Source organism: Phoca vitulina, unplaced genomic scaffold (genome assembly GCF_004348235.1).
Source record: "Phoca vitulina isolate PV1807 unplaced genomic scaffold, GSC_HSeal_1.0 scaffold62, whole genome shotgun sequence".
NCBI classification, from domain to species: domain Eukaryota; kingdom Metazoa; phylum Chordata; class Mammalia; order Carnivora; family Phocidae; genus Phoca; species Phoca vitulina.
The window spans coordinates 7497660-7512374 of NW_022589765.1; the positions used below are offsets into that span (position 1 = coordinate 7497660).

General features: G+C 38.2%; 1 protein-coding gene across 1 annotated transcript in view; it reads right to left on the minus strand.

The window, feature by feature from the left end:
- Positions 1-242: 242 nt before the first annotated feature.
- The window catches only part of WDR44 (WD repeat domain 44), a 75450-nt gene continuing 60977 nt past the window's right edge, over positions 243-14715 (minus strand). Inside the window, exons 13-20 of the mRNA XM_032391394.1 lie at positions 10927-11040; positions 9051-9173; positions 4667-4858; positions 4384-4485; positions 4056-4171; positions 2806-2933; positions 2120-2254; positions 243-959 (exon numbers count right to left, since the gene is read on the minus strand). Of these exons, the coding sequence (XP_032247285.1) occupies positions 865-959; positions 2120-2254; positions 2806-2933; positions 4056-4171; positions 4384-4485; positions 4667-4858; positions 9051-9173; positions 10927-11040 (1005 nt within the window). The 3' untranslated portion in view covers positions 243-864. The remainder of the gene's footprint in view (positions 960-2119; positions 2255-2805; positions 2934-4055; positions 4172-4383; positions 4486-4666; positions 4859-9050; positions 9174-10926; positions 11041-14715) is intronic.

Below are 14715 nucleotides of genomic sequence, written 5' to 3' on the forward strand. Positions count from 1 at the left end.
TTTAAAACTACAATGCTTTAAAAAAATGTAAACAGTTCATTTTTACATTGTTGTAAAAAAGAAGACTCACTCCTTAATGTGGCTTAATTTTTTTAAGTGAGCAAAGCCTGGTGCTCATGGATAAAGAATGAAAAGAATTCTTTACATAGAAACATTGTGCTCCAGTGTGGCAAAAAAAAAAAAAAAAGAAAAAAAAGAAAAAAGAAAAGAAAAAAAAGAAAAGGGAGAAAGAAAAGAAAGAAAGAAAGATTATATATATACATACAAAGAAAAGAATCTTAAGTCCACAATTTAGACTACAAAAAAAAAAATCTTGTCCCCAAATTGAGAAATTTATAAAAACCATTTACACATGGTTGTTGACCTATTGAAAACCTGTATAACATTTTCAAAACAGTAACTCAGTCAATACCACTTTTCTGAAAAATGAAGTTTTGTGCAAAAGAAATCGTTTAAGCTAGAAACAAGACTCCCCCCCTCCCTGTAAGAGGCCAAAAGGGCCACTGAAATAATTTAACTCTGTTAGATTTAGTGCATGTAACCAAAAGGCACACACATGTGATTAATATATTAATATATTTTCATGCAGAAACCTGTGCATGTTCACAATTACATAACAAAAACACAAATATAACAAAACATAAAGCCTAACGTTTGGCAATGTTATTCTAGCCACATTTCTGTCTATCAGTCCAGGGTTTATAGATCATTAACACTGCCGCTCAAAAAATATATTATATTTGAACAATTTCCAGTAAAAATTAAAAAAAAAAAAAAAGGATGTTAGCCTGAAACACTATACTTTTTTCAGTTCTAATACATATAGAAACTTACTGATATTTTTATTTTAAATGTCATTTCAAATTAAGATACATTTTTCCTTTTGTTAATAAACACTTTGATTGCTCCAGTGAAGTCAGCAGAAAGAAGAACTTCTGTATTATCTGTCTTCATAATACCTTAAAAGCATAAAAAAAAGTTTTTAAGTTGAATAGAAAGCCTGCTGTTGTGTCACATGCCAATGATCCTACACCTTTTCCCCAGTTTTCAGTCCCCCCCCCAAGATTTTTTGTTTTTCTAAGTAATCTCTACACCCAAAGTGGGGCTCAAACTCACAACCCCAAGATCAAGAGTCGCACGCTCCCCTGACCGAGGCAGCCAGGTGCCCCTCAGTTTCTTTTTTCCAGCTTGCTCCTGTAATCCTTTCATTCTCCTGTACTCTCCTCCTCTCTGAGGCTTACTTCCACTTACCGTGTCTTAGCCGGTCTTTCCCTGGCTTGGGGAGTTTGTGGCAAGAAGAAAAGGACACTACTTTCATTTGGTTTAATTCATTTGTTCAACACATGCTTATTAGGACCAACTATATGCAGGCAAGCACTGGCATTACAACAATATATAGGACATAATAAGTCTCCGTCCTCAGAATGACAGTCTATGAGAAGACAGATAATAAAGAAATTTTGTATTTGTATGTCTTGTTTGCATTTCTCCAAGGGGAACAACTGCCCATAAAAAAAAAAAATGAACTTTTGGGGCGCCTGCGTGGCTCAGTCGATTTAAGCATCTGCCTCCAGCTCAGGTCATGATGGGATCAAGTCCCGCGCTGGGCTCCCTGCTCAGTGGGAGTCTGCTTCTCCCTCTACCCTTCCTCCCCTGCTCATGATCTCTCTCTCTCAAATAAAATCTTAAAAAAATAATAATAATAATGGGGGTACCTGGGTGGCTCAGTTGGTTAAGTGTCTGCCTTCGGCTCAGGTCATGATCCCAGGGTCCTGGGATGGAGCACTCATCAGGCTCCCTGCTCAGCGGGGAGTCTGTTTCTCCCTCTGCCTCCCCCCACCCCCGCTTGTGCTCTCTCTCAAATAAATAAATAAAATCTTAAAAAAAAAAAATGAACTTTCAAAATTTTCATTTTTAATTCGAAGGTAGATTTAAATGAAGTAAAACTTGCAAGAAATAGGTTACTGAAATGTTTAGAAAGGGATACTCACAACAATTATGTTGTAAACAAGAAATATTCTTCATACACATGAAAACCTCACAATACCCAATGTAGGTCAATGAGGCTACTAAGTGCTCACTAGAAAAAATGTAGGTCAAATAAAATATGAGTACCTACCAGAGGGCATGGTATCCAAAACTTCAGCATCTTCACCTTTTTCATTCCCTTCTGATTTTTCAGATTGTACATCCAAAGACAACATCAAACTTGGGTTTGGAGCAAAGATGGCTGATGTAACAACGGCATTATGTGCTGGGGAAAAAAAATTTTACTTCAGGATAACTAATAAATTCGATTCTAAACATCAACACAGAAAGTATCATATGCAAAAAATACAATAGTGTATGCTATAAGCTAATATCCTTTAAAATTAACACATAAGTAATTAAGAACTATTTAAAATCCAAAAATTTATGCTAAAAAAAATATACTACATACAGGCATACCTCAGAGATATTGCAGGTTTTGTTCCAGATCATTGTAAAAAAGCGGATATTGCAATAAAGTCAAATGAATTTTTGTTTCCCAGTGCATGTATAAAAATTATGTCTATGCTATGCTGTAGTCAATTAGTGTGCAATAGAATTAGGTCTACAAAAACAATGTACACACCTTAATTAAAATGAGGCATGCCTGTACAAGTTCTTCCTTGGTACAGAAAAATCAAAGCCAAATACAAAGCAAGAGTGGTTATAACTGCCAAACTGTCTGTCTGAAATAATGCCTATACAAATTTACTTGTAATACATCTCCACATTAACTTTATTCACTTAGAAGACACACAGAAGTGGGCATTTACTTACCTTTAATACCTTCCCAAAAATCATTACGATCTCTCCTGACTGAAGTAAACTTGCTGAGGTCATGGTAAGTACTCCAGATATAAACATACTTATCTTCTGAGCCACTAACGAGGTAACTAAAATCATGGCTAAATTTGGGAAAGAAAGAAAGAAAAAACTCAGTTTTGGGATTTTTTTTTTTTTTTAGGTTTCCCTCTTATCAGCGCTTCCTATTTTAAAATACATAAGGAAACACCCAAGAGAGCTTGTTGACATATAGACTCCTAGTCTCACTCCAGAGGTTCTGAACATGCAGGTCTGACATGGAGCCCAGAGGCACAAGGATTTTCATTAAAGCTGTAGATAACTGTGCTGCTAGTTAACCCACACAGGGAGAAACCGCCTACTTAAGAGATTAAACAGAGAAGGAGAACACGTTACCAATTAAATTTCTCAGTAATTACTGGGTAATTCAAGAAGAAAGGAGAACCGTTAAGAAAAGGGCTGAAGAAAGAGGGTTATAAGGAAGAAGAGGCAGTTATTTCAGGAGAGCCTCCAGACCCCAAATTAAGAGTTCAAATAATAGGGCGCCTGGGTGGCTCAGTTGGTTAAGCGTCTGCCTTCGGCTCAGGTCATGATCCTGGAGTCCCTGGATCGAGTCCCGCATCGGGCTCCCTGCTCGGCAGGGAGTCTGCTTCTCCCTCTGACCCTCCCCCCTCTCATGTGCTTGCTCTCTCTCATTCTCTCTCAAATAAAAAAAAAAAAAAAAAAAAATCTTAAAAAAAAAAAATAAATTAAAAAAAAAAGAGTTCAAATAATAATGTTATGTAAAGGTGTAAATACAGGATACTGAACTTTAGGGTGTTAAAATGCTTTATTAGCTTCAGTACCTAAAAGGATAAAGACCATGGGTGGGTGGCAGGTAAGTTTCCTCTTAGAAAGCTGACATAGAAGTACAAAAGCATGAATGCCAGAGAGCCGGGAGTGAGTCTTCTAATCCCAACTCTGCAACTACCAGTGATTTTAGACAAATTACTTCATTTTCTGAGTCTTGGTTTCTTTGTCTGCAGAATAGGGGCAATTCCAACTCTGTCTACTAAACAGGTGGATAAGGTAAGGACTGCATGATGATAACATAACATGAGCAATCAGTTGTAAAAGTGCAAAGAAACGAAAAACACCCTATAAACATAAGGCATAGATCAAAGAAAATATGGGAGTAGAGGAGAAATATTCTGATCTCTTTTGGGAATTTCTCATTGCCAATTTACCTGAAACTTGCTTTGATCTGGCTGCTACTGTTGACATAACCCTTATACTTCATGGACAGTGACAAATCTCTAAGATCATATAGTCTGATTCTGGAGTCATTTGAGGTTACCAGTATCTAAAAAGAAATCAAAAGAAAAGTTAAAAATACCATCTTTTTATCTAAGTTAAGGTATAATCAGAAAGGGTATTACACACACAGAGAGAATATACCTCAAAACTAGAAGGCTGTATTCCACATGAGAGAAAATATATTCTTAAGCCAAGACAGTAAGAATTTTCGGGAGTCTATATATAGCGTAAAGAGAGATGGTTTTGAATACTTAGTACCTTATTTTCTCCGGGTAAAGGTTCAATGCCAGTAATTTTTCTTCCAACTTTGTTGCGTCCTCTGGTAGATCGGACATGTATTTGTGTGTGGTATTTCAAATGCTAAAAAGAAATCACAAATTTAAAATATGAGAATTAGAAGGAACCTCAAAGATCATCTGATCCAACTTGCAGACAGGCATAGTATTATTTGCCCCAATTTGTAATGCCCAGAGAGGATACACTAACTTATATGAAACTGCTAAGTATTCCATTATGTAATTTACACTAGATAATCATTTACCTCTGTATCATAGAAAATACATCTGCCATCGTATGTCCCAATCACGGCGTATTTGCCATTCTGACAGAAATTTGCAGCTGTGATCAATTTTGTTTGACCATCTACTTCATTCCACAAAGCGACTTTTTTGTCAGGTATGTTCCAAAGACGGAGCTTTCCATCCAATGACCCACTTAGAAAATACCTGTCATCCTAAAAATGTTGCAAAAGAGAAAGCTCTCATTTTACCAAATCAAGAAAAATTCATTAGCAAATCAAAACATAAAGCCCATTAGAAATAATGTTTAAAATATGTAGATCCCATTTATGAAATATTCTTCTTCAAGATTTTATTTTTAAGTAATGTCTATACCCACCGTGGGGCCTGAACTCACAACCCCAAGGAGATCAAGAGTCACGTGCTCTACCGATGGAGCCAGCCAGGCGCCCCCAAGCAAGCAGTATTTTATTCATGAAAAATAACAATTGGAAACTTCAGTATTCACTTTGGAAAAATGACTTTCTAATTACTTTATCATATCCTTAAACTGCTTTTCCCAAGGTATGGATGTTAATGGATAATGTGTTGGAGAATGGTTGTGTAGGAGAATGGTTCAAGTAAGTTTGAGAGATTCTGGGTTACAGAAAGTTAAAGAGGATTCTCACTTAACATGCATTCTCAATCTCCAAAAGAGGAATAAAGTAGGTAGCATTTTCCAACTTATATAACCAGGGACCTTTTTGGGGGGTGGGTGGGTGGGTGCTGTGGTTGGGAGGGAATCGGTAAGAACACTTAGCAGGGCTAGCACCTTCAAGGAACATGCTTTGGGAAAAACTATCCTGTAATGATACATTTATCCATATCTTCCTCTGGGATCCACGTAATACTTGGATAAAAGACTAATGCCGATTAGCCCGCAGAACCAGTTATTTTGTGGGAATTTTGACATCATGTCAGTAGGAAATTGCTTCAATATTCAAATTCTCAATCCCAAAGCAGGGGTTTATCAACAGGGGGCAAGTTGGCCCCACAGGGGACATCTAGCAAAGTCTGGAGACATTTTTGACTGTCACAACTGGGGGTGGGATGTTACTGGCATCTAGTGGGTAGAGAACAAGAACCCTGTTAAACATTCTGCAATGCACAGGACAGACTTTATTCTCTTTACAACAAAGAATTATCCAGCTCAAAATGTCAACAGTACAAAGGGTGAGAAACCCTGCTATACACTAAACCACGCATACCACTAAGCTGGTCTAATTTTTTTTAATTGAGATATCATTGACAATGTTATATTAGTTTCAGGTATATAACATAATGATTCAATATTTGTATATGTTGCAAAAATGATCACCTAAGCTGGTCTAATTTTTGATAACATAAGAATTAAGAGTAAGGACGCCTGGGTGGCTCAGTTGGTTAAGCGACTATCTTCGGCTCAGGTCATGATCCTGGAGTACCGGGATCGAGCCCCGGGATCGAGCCCCGGGATCGAGCCCCACATCTGAGTCCTGCATGCATCCAAGTCCTACATGTCCCACATCCCAAATCTCCTGCATCCTGAATCTCCCACAGCAGGGAGCTTGCTTCTCCCTCTGACCCTCCCCCTTCTCATGCTCTCTCTCTCTCAAATAAATAAATAAAATCTTAAAAAAAAAGAAAGAATTAAAATAATTGGGGTGCCAAAACAAGAAGTATTCTCTTCTCTGCTCAAGACTATCATTCTTCCTCACCTCTGAAGCCTGTCAAGGACAGCCTACACAGAAAGGACATTCTTATGGCTATGGTGTAGTAGGTTCTACTTAATGATTACCAGAAGAAGAGCAGAACAAGTAAAAATAACTTCATGTTGGTCTTACAATTCAGAATTTTATTTACATACATGCATACGTGTGTGTGTATGTATTATCTTCATTTTGCTATTTCTTTTGTAATTCTGCTTCCTTCCTTCCAGATAACATTATTTAATAGAGTCATGTTTCCTAAGAAAACGTTAACACCACACCATCCTTTCCTAGCCCCTCTTAAAAATCCTTCGGATCTACAGAATTTTAGAATTAGGGCTTTTCAGTTTCCAAAATAAAACCAAATATAAGTATAGAAAAACTACTGACAAAACAGGAACCTTAATAATAAAGTACTACATAGATAACTATCACAACCTAATACCTCTCTCCACCCTGACACATTATAGTTAAAATAGAGGTGAGGGAAGGATTTTGCTCACAGTTGCTGACAGGAGTAAAGCCATTCTTTTGCTGCATCCTTGGCTGACAGGATGGGAGTGTTATTCAGAAAGAAGCCTCAAAAAGCTTGATGGTCAAAACTGATAAGGTATCAGCATAGATTAAGCATTTTTAATTTGCCAAAGTTCGTAACCAAAGTCTCCTAAGGGTTCAAAATTACTGTCTATATTATAAGCCTGCCCAGGGAGGAAAATTATATTGAGGGGGGAAAAATGTCATTCTTCTCTCTTAATCTGGGGAAAAAGAGGAAGAAATGTGAATATAACTAAAATGTTGCATTAACATGGCAGTGGGTGTTTAACATACAGAGATAAGGACATGAATAGAAATAGGATTTATACAACAACATGGGGGAGGGTAAGGTAGGTCAGCTCAAGTCCTCCACTTATTTCAACCTAGCTAGTGGAGCAGCACCAGCATGGGACTTCTCTTGCGCTTATAGTTACAAAGAGCAAAAATTAATTTAGCCTTACTCATTTGGTGGCTCTATCCTACAAGAACATAAGATAGGTCAGCAATTCCAAGATGAATTTTTATCCTTTGGTTGAAATTATATGAAACACTTCCTTTTCAGAGGAAAGATATTGAGGGATTTTCTACATTGAAAACTAATTAAGATGGATCTCACGATTAACAATATTTCCAGGGGTGCCTGGCTGGTTTAGTCAGTAGAGCGTGTGACTCTTGATCTTGGGGTTGTGAGTTCAAGCCCCACATTTGGTGCAGAGCTCACTAAAACAAAACAAAAAAAACCAAAACAAAACAAATAAAAAACCCACAACACCCCCCAAAACCAAAAAAACCCCCCAAAACAGTATTTCCATTTCCAGACATTAAATAGGAATTCAGTATACCTTGTAATGAATTTTGGTCTTTGCCTCTTTCAACCTTTCCATCTTTGTCTCTTCCCACCCCAACCCTCCCACTATTCTTGCCTATATGCTTCCCTATTTATCCACCTGCTGTCTCCTCTTCTTCCATCTCCAACCTCTCATCTTTACTATGATACATTATTTTATTTATACCCTGCACATCTTATTAAAGATTTGGGATGGCTTTTCATTCTTAGAGTTAGACTATAACATTTCCAGTTCTAATACAGATTAGCAGAATATTTCCTTTTCTCTTTAAGTAGGCTACACGCCTGTAGCCCAGTGTAGGGCTTAAACTCACAAACTGGAGATCAAGACCCAAGCTGAGATCAAGAGTCAGATGCTTAAGGGGCTCCTGGGTGGCTCAGTTGGTTGAGCATCTGACTCTTGGTTTCAGCTCAGGTCACAATCTCAGGGTTGTGAGATTGAGCTGCACATTGTCCGGCTCTGTGCTCAGTGGGGAGTCTGCTGGAGAGTCTCTCTCTCCCTCTCCCCTCCCCCCATTCGCGCTCATGTACCTCTCTCTCTCAAAATAAATAAATCACTCTTAAAAAAAAAAAAATGAGGGGCACCTGGGTGGCTCAGTCAGTTAAGATTTCAACTCTTTTTTTTTTTCCTTTTTTTAAAAGATTTTATTTATTTATTTGACAGAGAGAGAGACACAGCGAGAGAGGGAACACAAGCGGGAGGGTGGGAGAGGGAGAACCAAGCTCCCCGCTGAGCAGGGAGCCCGATGCAGGGCTCGATCCTAGGACTCTAGGATCATGATCTGAGGCGAAGGCAGGCGCTTAACGACTGAGCCACCCAGGCGCCCCAAGAGTCCAACTCTTGATCTCAGCTCAGGTCTTGATCTCAGGGTCATGAGTTCAAGCCCCGCACTGGGCTCCATGCTGGGTGTGGAGCCTACTTTAAAATAAATACATACATAAATACATACATAAGTAAAGCGAAAGACTAAATTAAGTTGTTCTTTTTTTTTTTTAAAGATTTTATTTATTTATTTGAGAGAGAGAATGAGAGAGAGAGCACATGAGGGGGGGAGGGTCAGAGGGAGAAGCAGACTCCCTGCCGAGCAGGGAGCCCGATGCGGGACTTGATCCAGGGACTCCAGGATCATGACCTGAGCCGAAGGCAGTCGCTTAACGAACTGAGCCACCCAGGCACCCTAAGTTGTGCTTAACTATGTGCTGTTAATTTTTTTTCCTGTAGTCCCATGGCCCTCCAGAGAAACCAGGTTCCTTCACCTTCCTTACAGTCTAATAAAAAATATATAAACAATTACTTACTCTTGGATGGAAAGCTATGGCAGTGACAAAATCTATATGTTGAAAACAGCAAAGGCATTCTCTTCTGGAAATGTGCCATAACCTGACCGTTTTATCCATCGAAGAAGAAAGCAGGAAGTAGTTCTATAGAGAAATTGACATTGATCATTTTATCACCCAATGAAAACACACTACTTGCACAATAAAAGCAAACTTTCAGTTCTTTCAGTATCTCAACAGTTTTGTTACTATTGTTATACCTAGCATCAGAAAGAACAAAAAGATTATCCAATTCACTTGGAAGACTGCATTTTTTCCCAGTTACATACCATATTTCTTCGATTCTAAGACTTCTTTTATATTACCTGTTCTAAATTTAGGATAATCTTATGATCTAGGTCAAAAGAAATCTGCTAAGCACCAAGAGAGGACTAAGGTGTGCCTTAGTTTTTATAGTCCCCATATACTGAAACTAGGCTATGAATATAAGGCATCCATTCATTTGATTGTCACTTCAGTTCAGTTATTCTGACGTTGGCAACACTGGTGAATTTTAACTCACACAAATTCCCTAATTGTCACTTAAAATGCCTTCAGAAAGATTATCCTATAATGCAGCATGGAAGTGAAAAGTTATTGTACACCTGTCACATCCAAGGCAAGAAAATGAGAGAAGAGAAATCATCAAACATCTCAGAATACATCATAGAATTTTCAAAAGCTAGAAGAGGGTAGTGTAACTGCTTTAGGCACTGTGATGGCCCATCACCCAGGAACCAAACATCTATCTGTCAAAAGTTTCCAGCTGGCAGAAGTTCTTTAACTTTTCAGCATAATCTATTTAAGGAGAACTATGAGTTACATTGAATGAGGAAACACAAATGAGACCCCAGTATTCTTTGTTATGCCTAAAGGTGATAAACAAATCAAAGCAATGATGACAGTTATTGAGTACTTGCAATGTGCTAAAAATTGTTCTTAATTTTTTGAAACCAAGAGTCAGCCCCACTATCCTATGAGGTAGGTACATTATTATCCCCTTTTACAAATGAGAACACTGAGGCACAAAGATGTTAAATACTAAGTGCAAATATTGATTTGGGTATGTTGCTGCACTGGTAAATATATGATATTTGGGGCTAGTTGTAAAAGCATGTTTTATGTGGTATACCTGCTTTTAATTAATTAATTAATTAGAGCGAGAGGGAGCACTCGTGTGTGCTGCCTGTGTACATGGGGGGAGGAGCAGAGGGAGAGGGAAAGAATCCTCAAGCAGACTCCCAGCTGACACAGGGCTCAATCCCAGGACCCTGATTACTGAAAAATGTTGACACAAAGGCAGTGTACGGTATTATGCAGGAATTTCAAACACTGCTTCATGCTTCAAATGCCTTAAATAAAATTTAAAGTATCTCTTTAAATTTCTGCAAAACTGCTAAGATATTTGTTCGGTGGCAAAACAGAAGTATTTCTACTTCTGAAATAATTTTGCTCTAAGGGGAAAAAAAACAAAGTGATGACTTATCAAAGAGTCATATATTGTTAAACTTAATGATTTAATAAATATAGGAGATTAGCCAAAGCAGTCTTGATTATATAGATCAGACTTCAGCATTGTAGCTGAAGTCATATCCATTATGCAAGAACAGTTACTCTGCAAAATTACTTTATAAAGAAGCAAAAAGTACAAGTATATAGACAGATCCAGACAGAAGCTGTTAATATAAACATTTTATTAGTCTAACTTGATGTTGCTCCTCTTTTAACCAATTACTTTGTAGCTAACTCCCATGAAGTATATATAACCATTCAAACACTTGAAAAACAAAACATTTGTTTTTATCCTAAAGTCATAGTTACGTAGAATTAATACACTCTTCAAGTAAGAATTTCTTACTTTAGACCATGAAAGATCAAGGAGATCAGCGGTGTGTCCTTTATATTTGCAAAACGGCCGCTGCCGAAATGGTGCATTTTTATCATCAGGGTCTTCATCAGCTCCACTGCATACCTATTTAGATATAAAGACAAATGTTAAAACTAGAAAAACAAAAGCTTCATACTCTTCCCACCCCATCAATTCTCTCATCATTTTGTATGCTGCCTGACTGAAATCTTGATCTACCAAAAATAAACTCCCCTTTACGATGAATGTACAACTTATCATCACTCATTCACCTCCTTGTTGCAATAAACCAGGATCATCCCTGAAGACTGTGCGATCACAATCTTTCCCTCGCTAACAAAGCTCCTACTTTGTCCTTTTCTGAGCATTTGCTCCTTCCGGAGGGGTGGGAGCCAGCACCAGGGGGTGAATCATGATTGGTCTGAGCTAATCAAAATGAGCTCATTCCCTTTCCCAGTGATGATTGGTTTAGGCAGGGGCATGTGCTATAATTTTTTTCAATTAGACATGACGGAAAGTTTATTGGGGCGTGGGGCGTGGAGACAGGGGAGAGGCTTCCAGAAAGATTTCCTCACTCTTAAAAAGGGGCATACTACAGGGATGTTCTTCTTTCCTTCCTCTGAACATTGCTGTCTGTGTGACACCTAAGATTAGTTGCCATCTTACTACCATGAGGGGAACAAACCTAAGAACAACAGACAAAGAAGAGCAAAGCAGGAGGCTGGCAGAACCCTGTGTCCCTGATGACACTACTGAGCTGCTGAATTAACCAACCCTGGAACCGCCTTACCTCCAGACTTGCTTCCTCATTGTTTAAGCCATTTTCAGTTGGATTTCTGTTATTTGAAGTCAAAAGCATCCTGACAGAGGTAGGTAGAAAATAATGCCATACGTGTGTGCCATGCATTTAGTTTACAACATGCTTTTGTATTCATTATCTGAATGAATCCTAACAACTCTGTCAGGTAGGTAGTAACATTATGGAGATGAAGAAATTAAGAAAAACACCTGAGACTCAAAGAGATCAAAATAACATATTAAAGCTCACACAGCCACCTGTAAACAGCAGAACCAAAGCAGAAACACAACTCTAAGTCCAAAGATTGTCCCTCAAACGTTTTAGAGAATGTAGCATGAGCAAAAATACGGAGCTGTTAGCTAATAAGCCCTGCATATTTAAGGAAGGATAGGTAGGATGATGGGGACCAGGAAAAAGGTGTATGGAGATATCCAGGGGATTAGGGCGGAAAGGTACTTTGAGACCAGATAAGGGGCCTCGCATTTGTGGCTTAAAAGTTCAGATATTCTAAGGCAATGGAGAGCCAGCACAGGCTTCTGAAAAGAAAGAACAACACTACGTGACTGGTGCTTTAGAAAAAGAAAGCTAGGCAGTAAGGTAAAAGATGGCAGGGAGAAAGAGTGGAGGCAGAAGAGCAGTCAGTAAGTGTAAATAAGAATAAGGAGGGCTTGAACTAGGCCAGGAGCATGGCACAGGTAAGAAATACCACTACTATTTGCCTAAAACTTTACAGTGTAGAAAAATATCTTCATATCCACTGTGGAGGCAGAGCAGCTACAAGATGCCCTGACCTTTTGCCAAGCACTCCTAATCCTAGAGGACTACGGCTCGGGCCTCTACTTGTACTCCCAGCCTAGTGAGCACAGCTGGAACACACAAAACTAAACAGGCTTGACCTATTGCATAAAATTCAACCTTTTAATAATCATTTACATTTCATGAAGTCCTCAGCATCATTCCTCTAGCAGTGATTCCAGATCTTATTTTTCTCCTCAAACATCCATGTTCTTGTCCTTGTACTCTATATTTTGTTTCAAAATACTTAAATACATCTTTTTGATTATAAATACATGGCCAGTGTAGATAATTCAGAAAGCACAGGAAGTAGAAAAACTAAAATTAAAACAATAATCTGCTAACATTATGACTGCCTTCATCTTTCACTTTTTTTTTTTAAAGATTTTATTTATTTGACAGAGAGAGACACAGTGAGAGAGGGAACACAAGCAGGGAGAGTGGGAGAGGGAGAAGCAGACTCCCTGCTGAGCAGGGAGCCCGATGCGGGGCTTGATCCCAGGACTCTGGGATCATGACCTGAGCCGAAGGCAGACGCTTAACGACTAAGCCATCTAGGCGCCCCTTATCTTTCATTTTTTAAGAAATATTAATTTAAATCACACACGATTCAGTATCTTCCTTTCTATTATACTATGAGCATTTTCAGTAATTCACTCTCTGAAAACATTTACTAGCTGCATATCAATATGCCATAATTTAATCATTCTCCAATTGATTGGTCATTTAGACACTTCCCATTTTTTGCTAGCATAAACAGCAATTCAATGAACATCCTGGAACATGAATCTTTATGTCTATTTTATTATTTATTTATCCTAATATAAAGGGTATTATGGTCAAAAGGTTTTAAACTTGGAGTCTTTGACAGTATCTTCTGTTATTTGTTTTAATAAAAGCAGGTATGTTTACTAAAGAAAATTTTAGGGGTGCCTTAATTGGTTAAGCATCTGCCTTTGGCTCAGGTCATGATCCTGGGGTCCTGAATCGAGACCCACATCAGGCTCCCTGCTCAGCGGGGAGCCTGCTTCTCCCTCTCTCTCTGCCTGCCGCTCCCCCTGCTTGTGCTCACCCTCTCTCAATCTCTCTCTGTCAAATACATAAGTAAAAATCTTAAAAGAAAAATAAAGAAAATTTTAGAAGTACAGAGAAGAGTAAAAAAAAAAAAAAAGACCTAAAATCCCACCACCTAGAGATGACTACTAGTAATAATTTAAGTATATTTCTTTTCTTTCCCAAAGATTTTATTTTTTTAGTAATCTCTACACCCATCGTGGGGCTTGAACTCAGAACCCCAAGATCAAGAGTCACATGTTCTACTGACTGAGCCAGCCAGGCACCCCAAATTTAGTGTATTTCTTTGAAATTTTAATCTATAAATATTTAGATATTTTTAGTCAAAACTGGGATAATATTGTATTCAATTTTTCCATTCTGATTTTTTCACTTCACATTTTATTTTGAATATTTTTAATGTCATTAAATAGTCTTTGAAAACAACTTAAGGACTGCATAGTATTCTACCTCAAGAATTATACCATAGTTTTTATTTTCCAACTATTAAAAATTTTAGTTGTTTAAATTTTAGCTATCGTTAGAATACTAAGATGAAAATCTTTTTATTTACTTCCTCAAGCCTATCTGATTATTTCCTTTTTTCTTCTAAAAGATTTTATTTATTTGAGAGAGAGCGCGTGCGTGCAGGCGCGAGCACGCAGGTGCTCGTGAGCACGAGTGTGGGGAAGGGCAGAGGCAGAGGGAGCAGCAGACTCCCGGCTGAGCAAGGAGCCTGACCTGGTGCTGGATCCCAAGGACCCTGGGATCACCACCTGAGCTAAAGGCAGCCACTTAACCAACTGAGGCACCCAGGCACCAGTCCTTTTTTCTTTTTAAAGTAAGCTCTACACCTAAGGTGGGGCTTCAACTCAGGATCCTGAGATCAAGTGTCCCTTGCTCTACTGACTGAGCCAGCCAGGTACCCCTATCTGATTACTTCTTTATGATAGATTTTTAAAGGTAGAATTATTAAAGGTAGAATCACCAAAATGTTATGCATTTTATCTATATGTATACATCTCTATAAACAGATACCTACATCTAGAGAGATCTAGTTCTATATAAAAATATATATTCATGTCTCTATATAAACATATATACAACTTTATTATGACCATTTCAAATATACA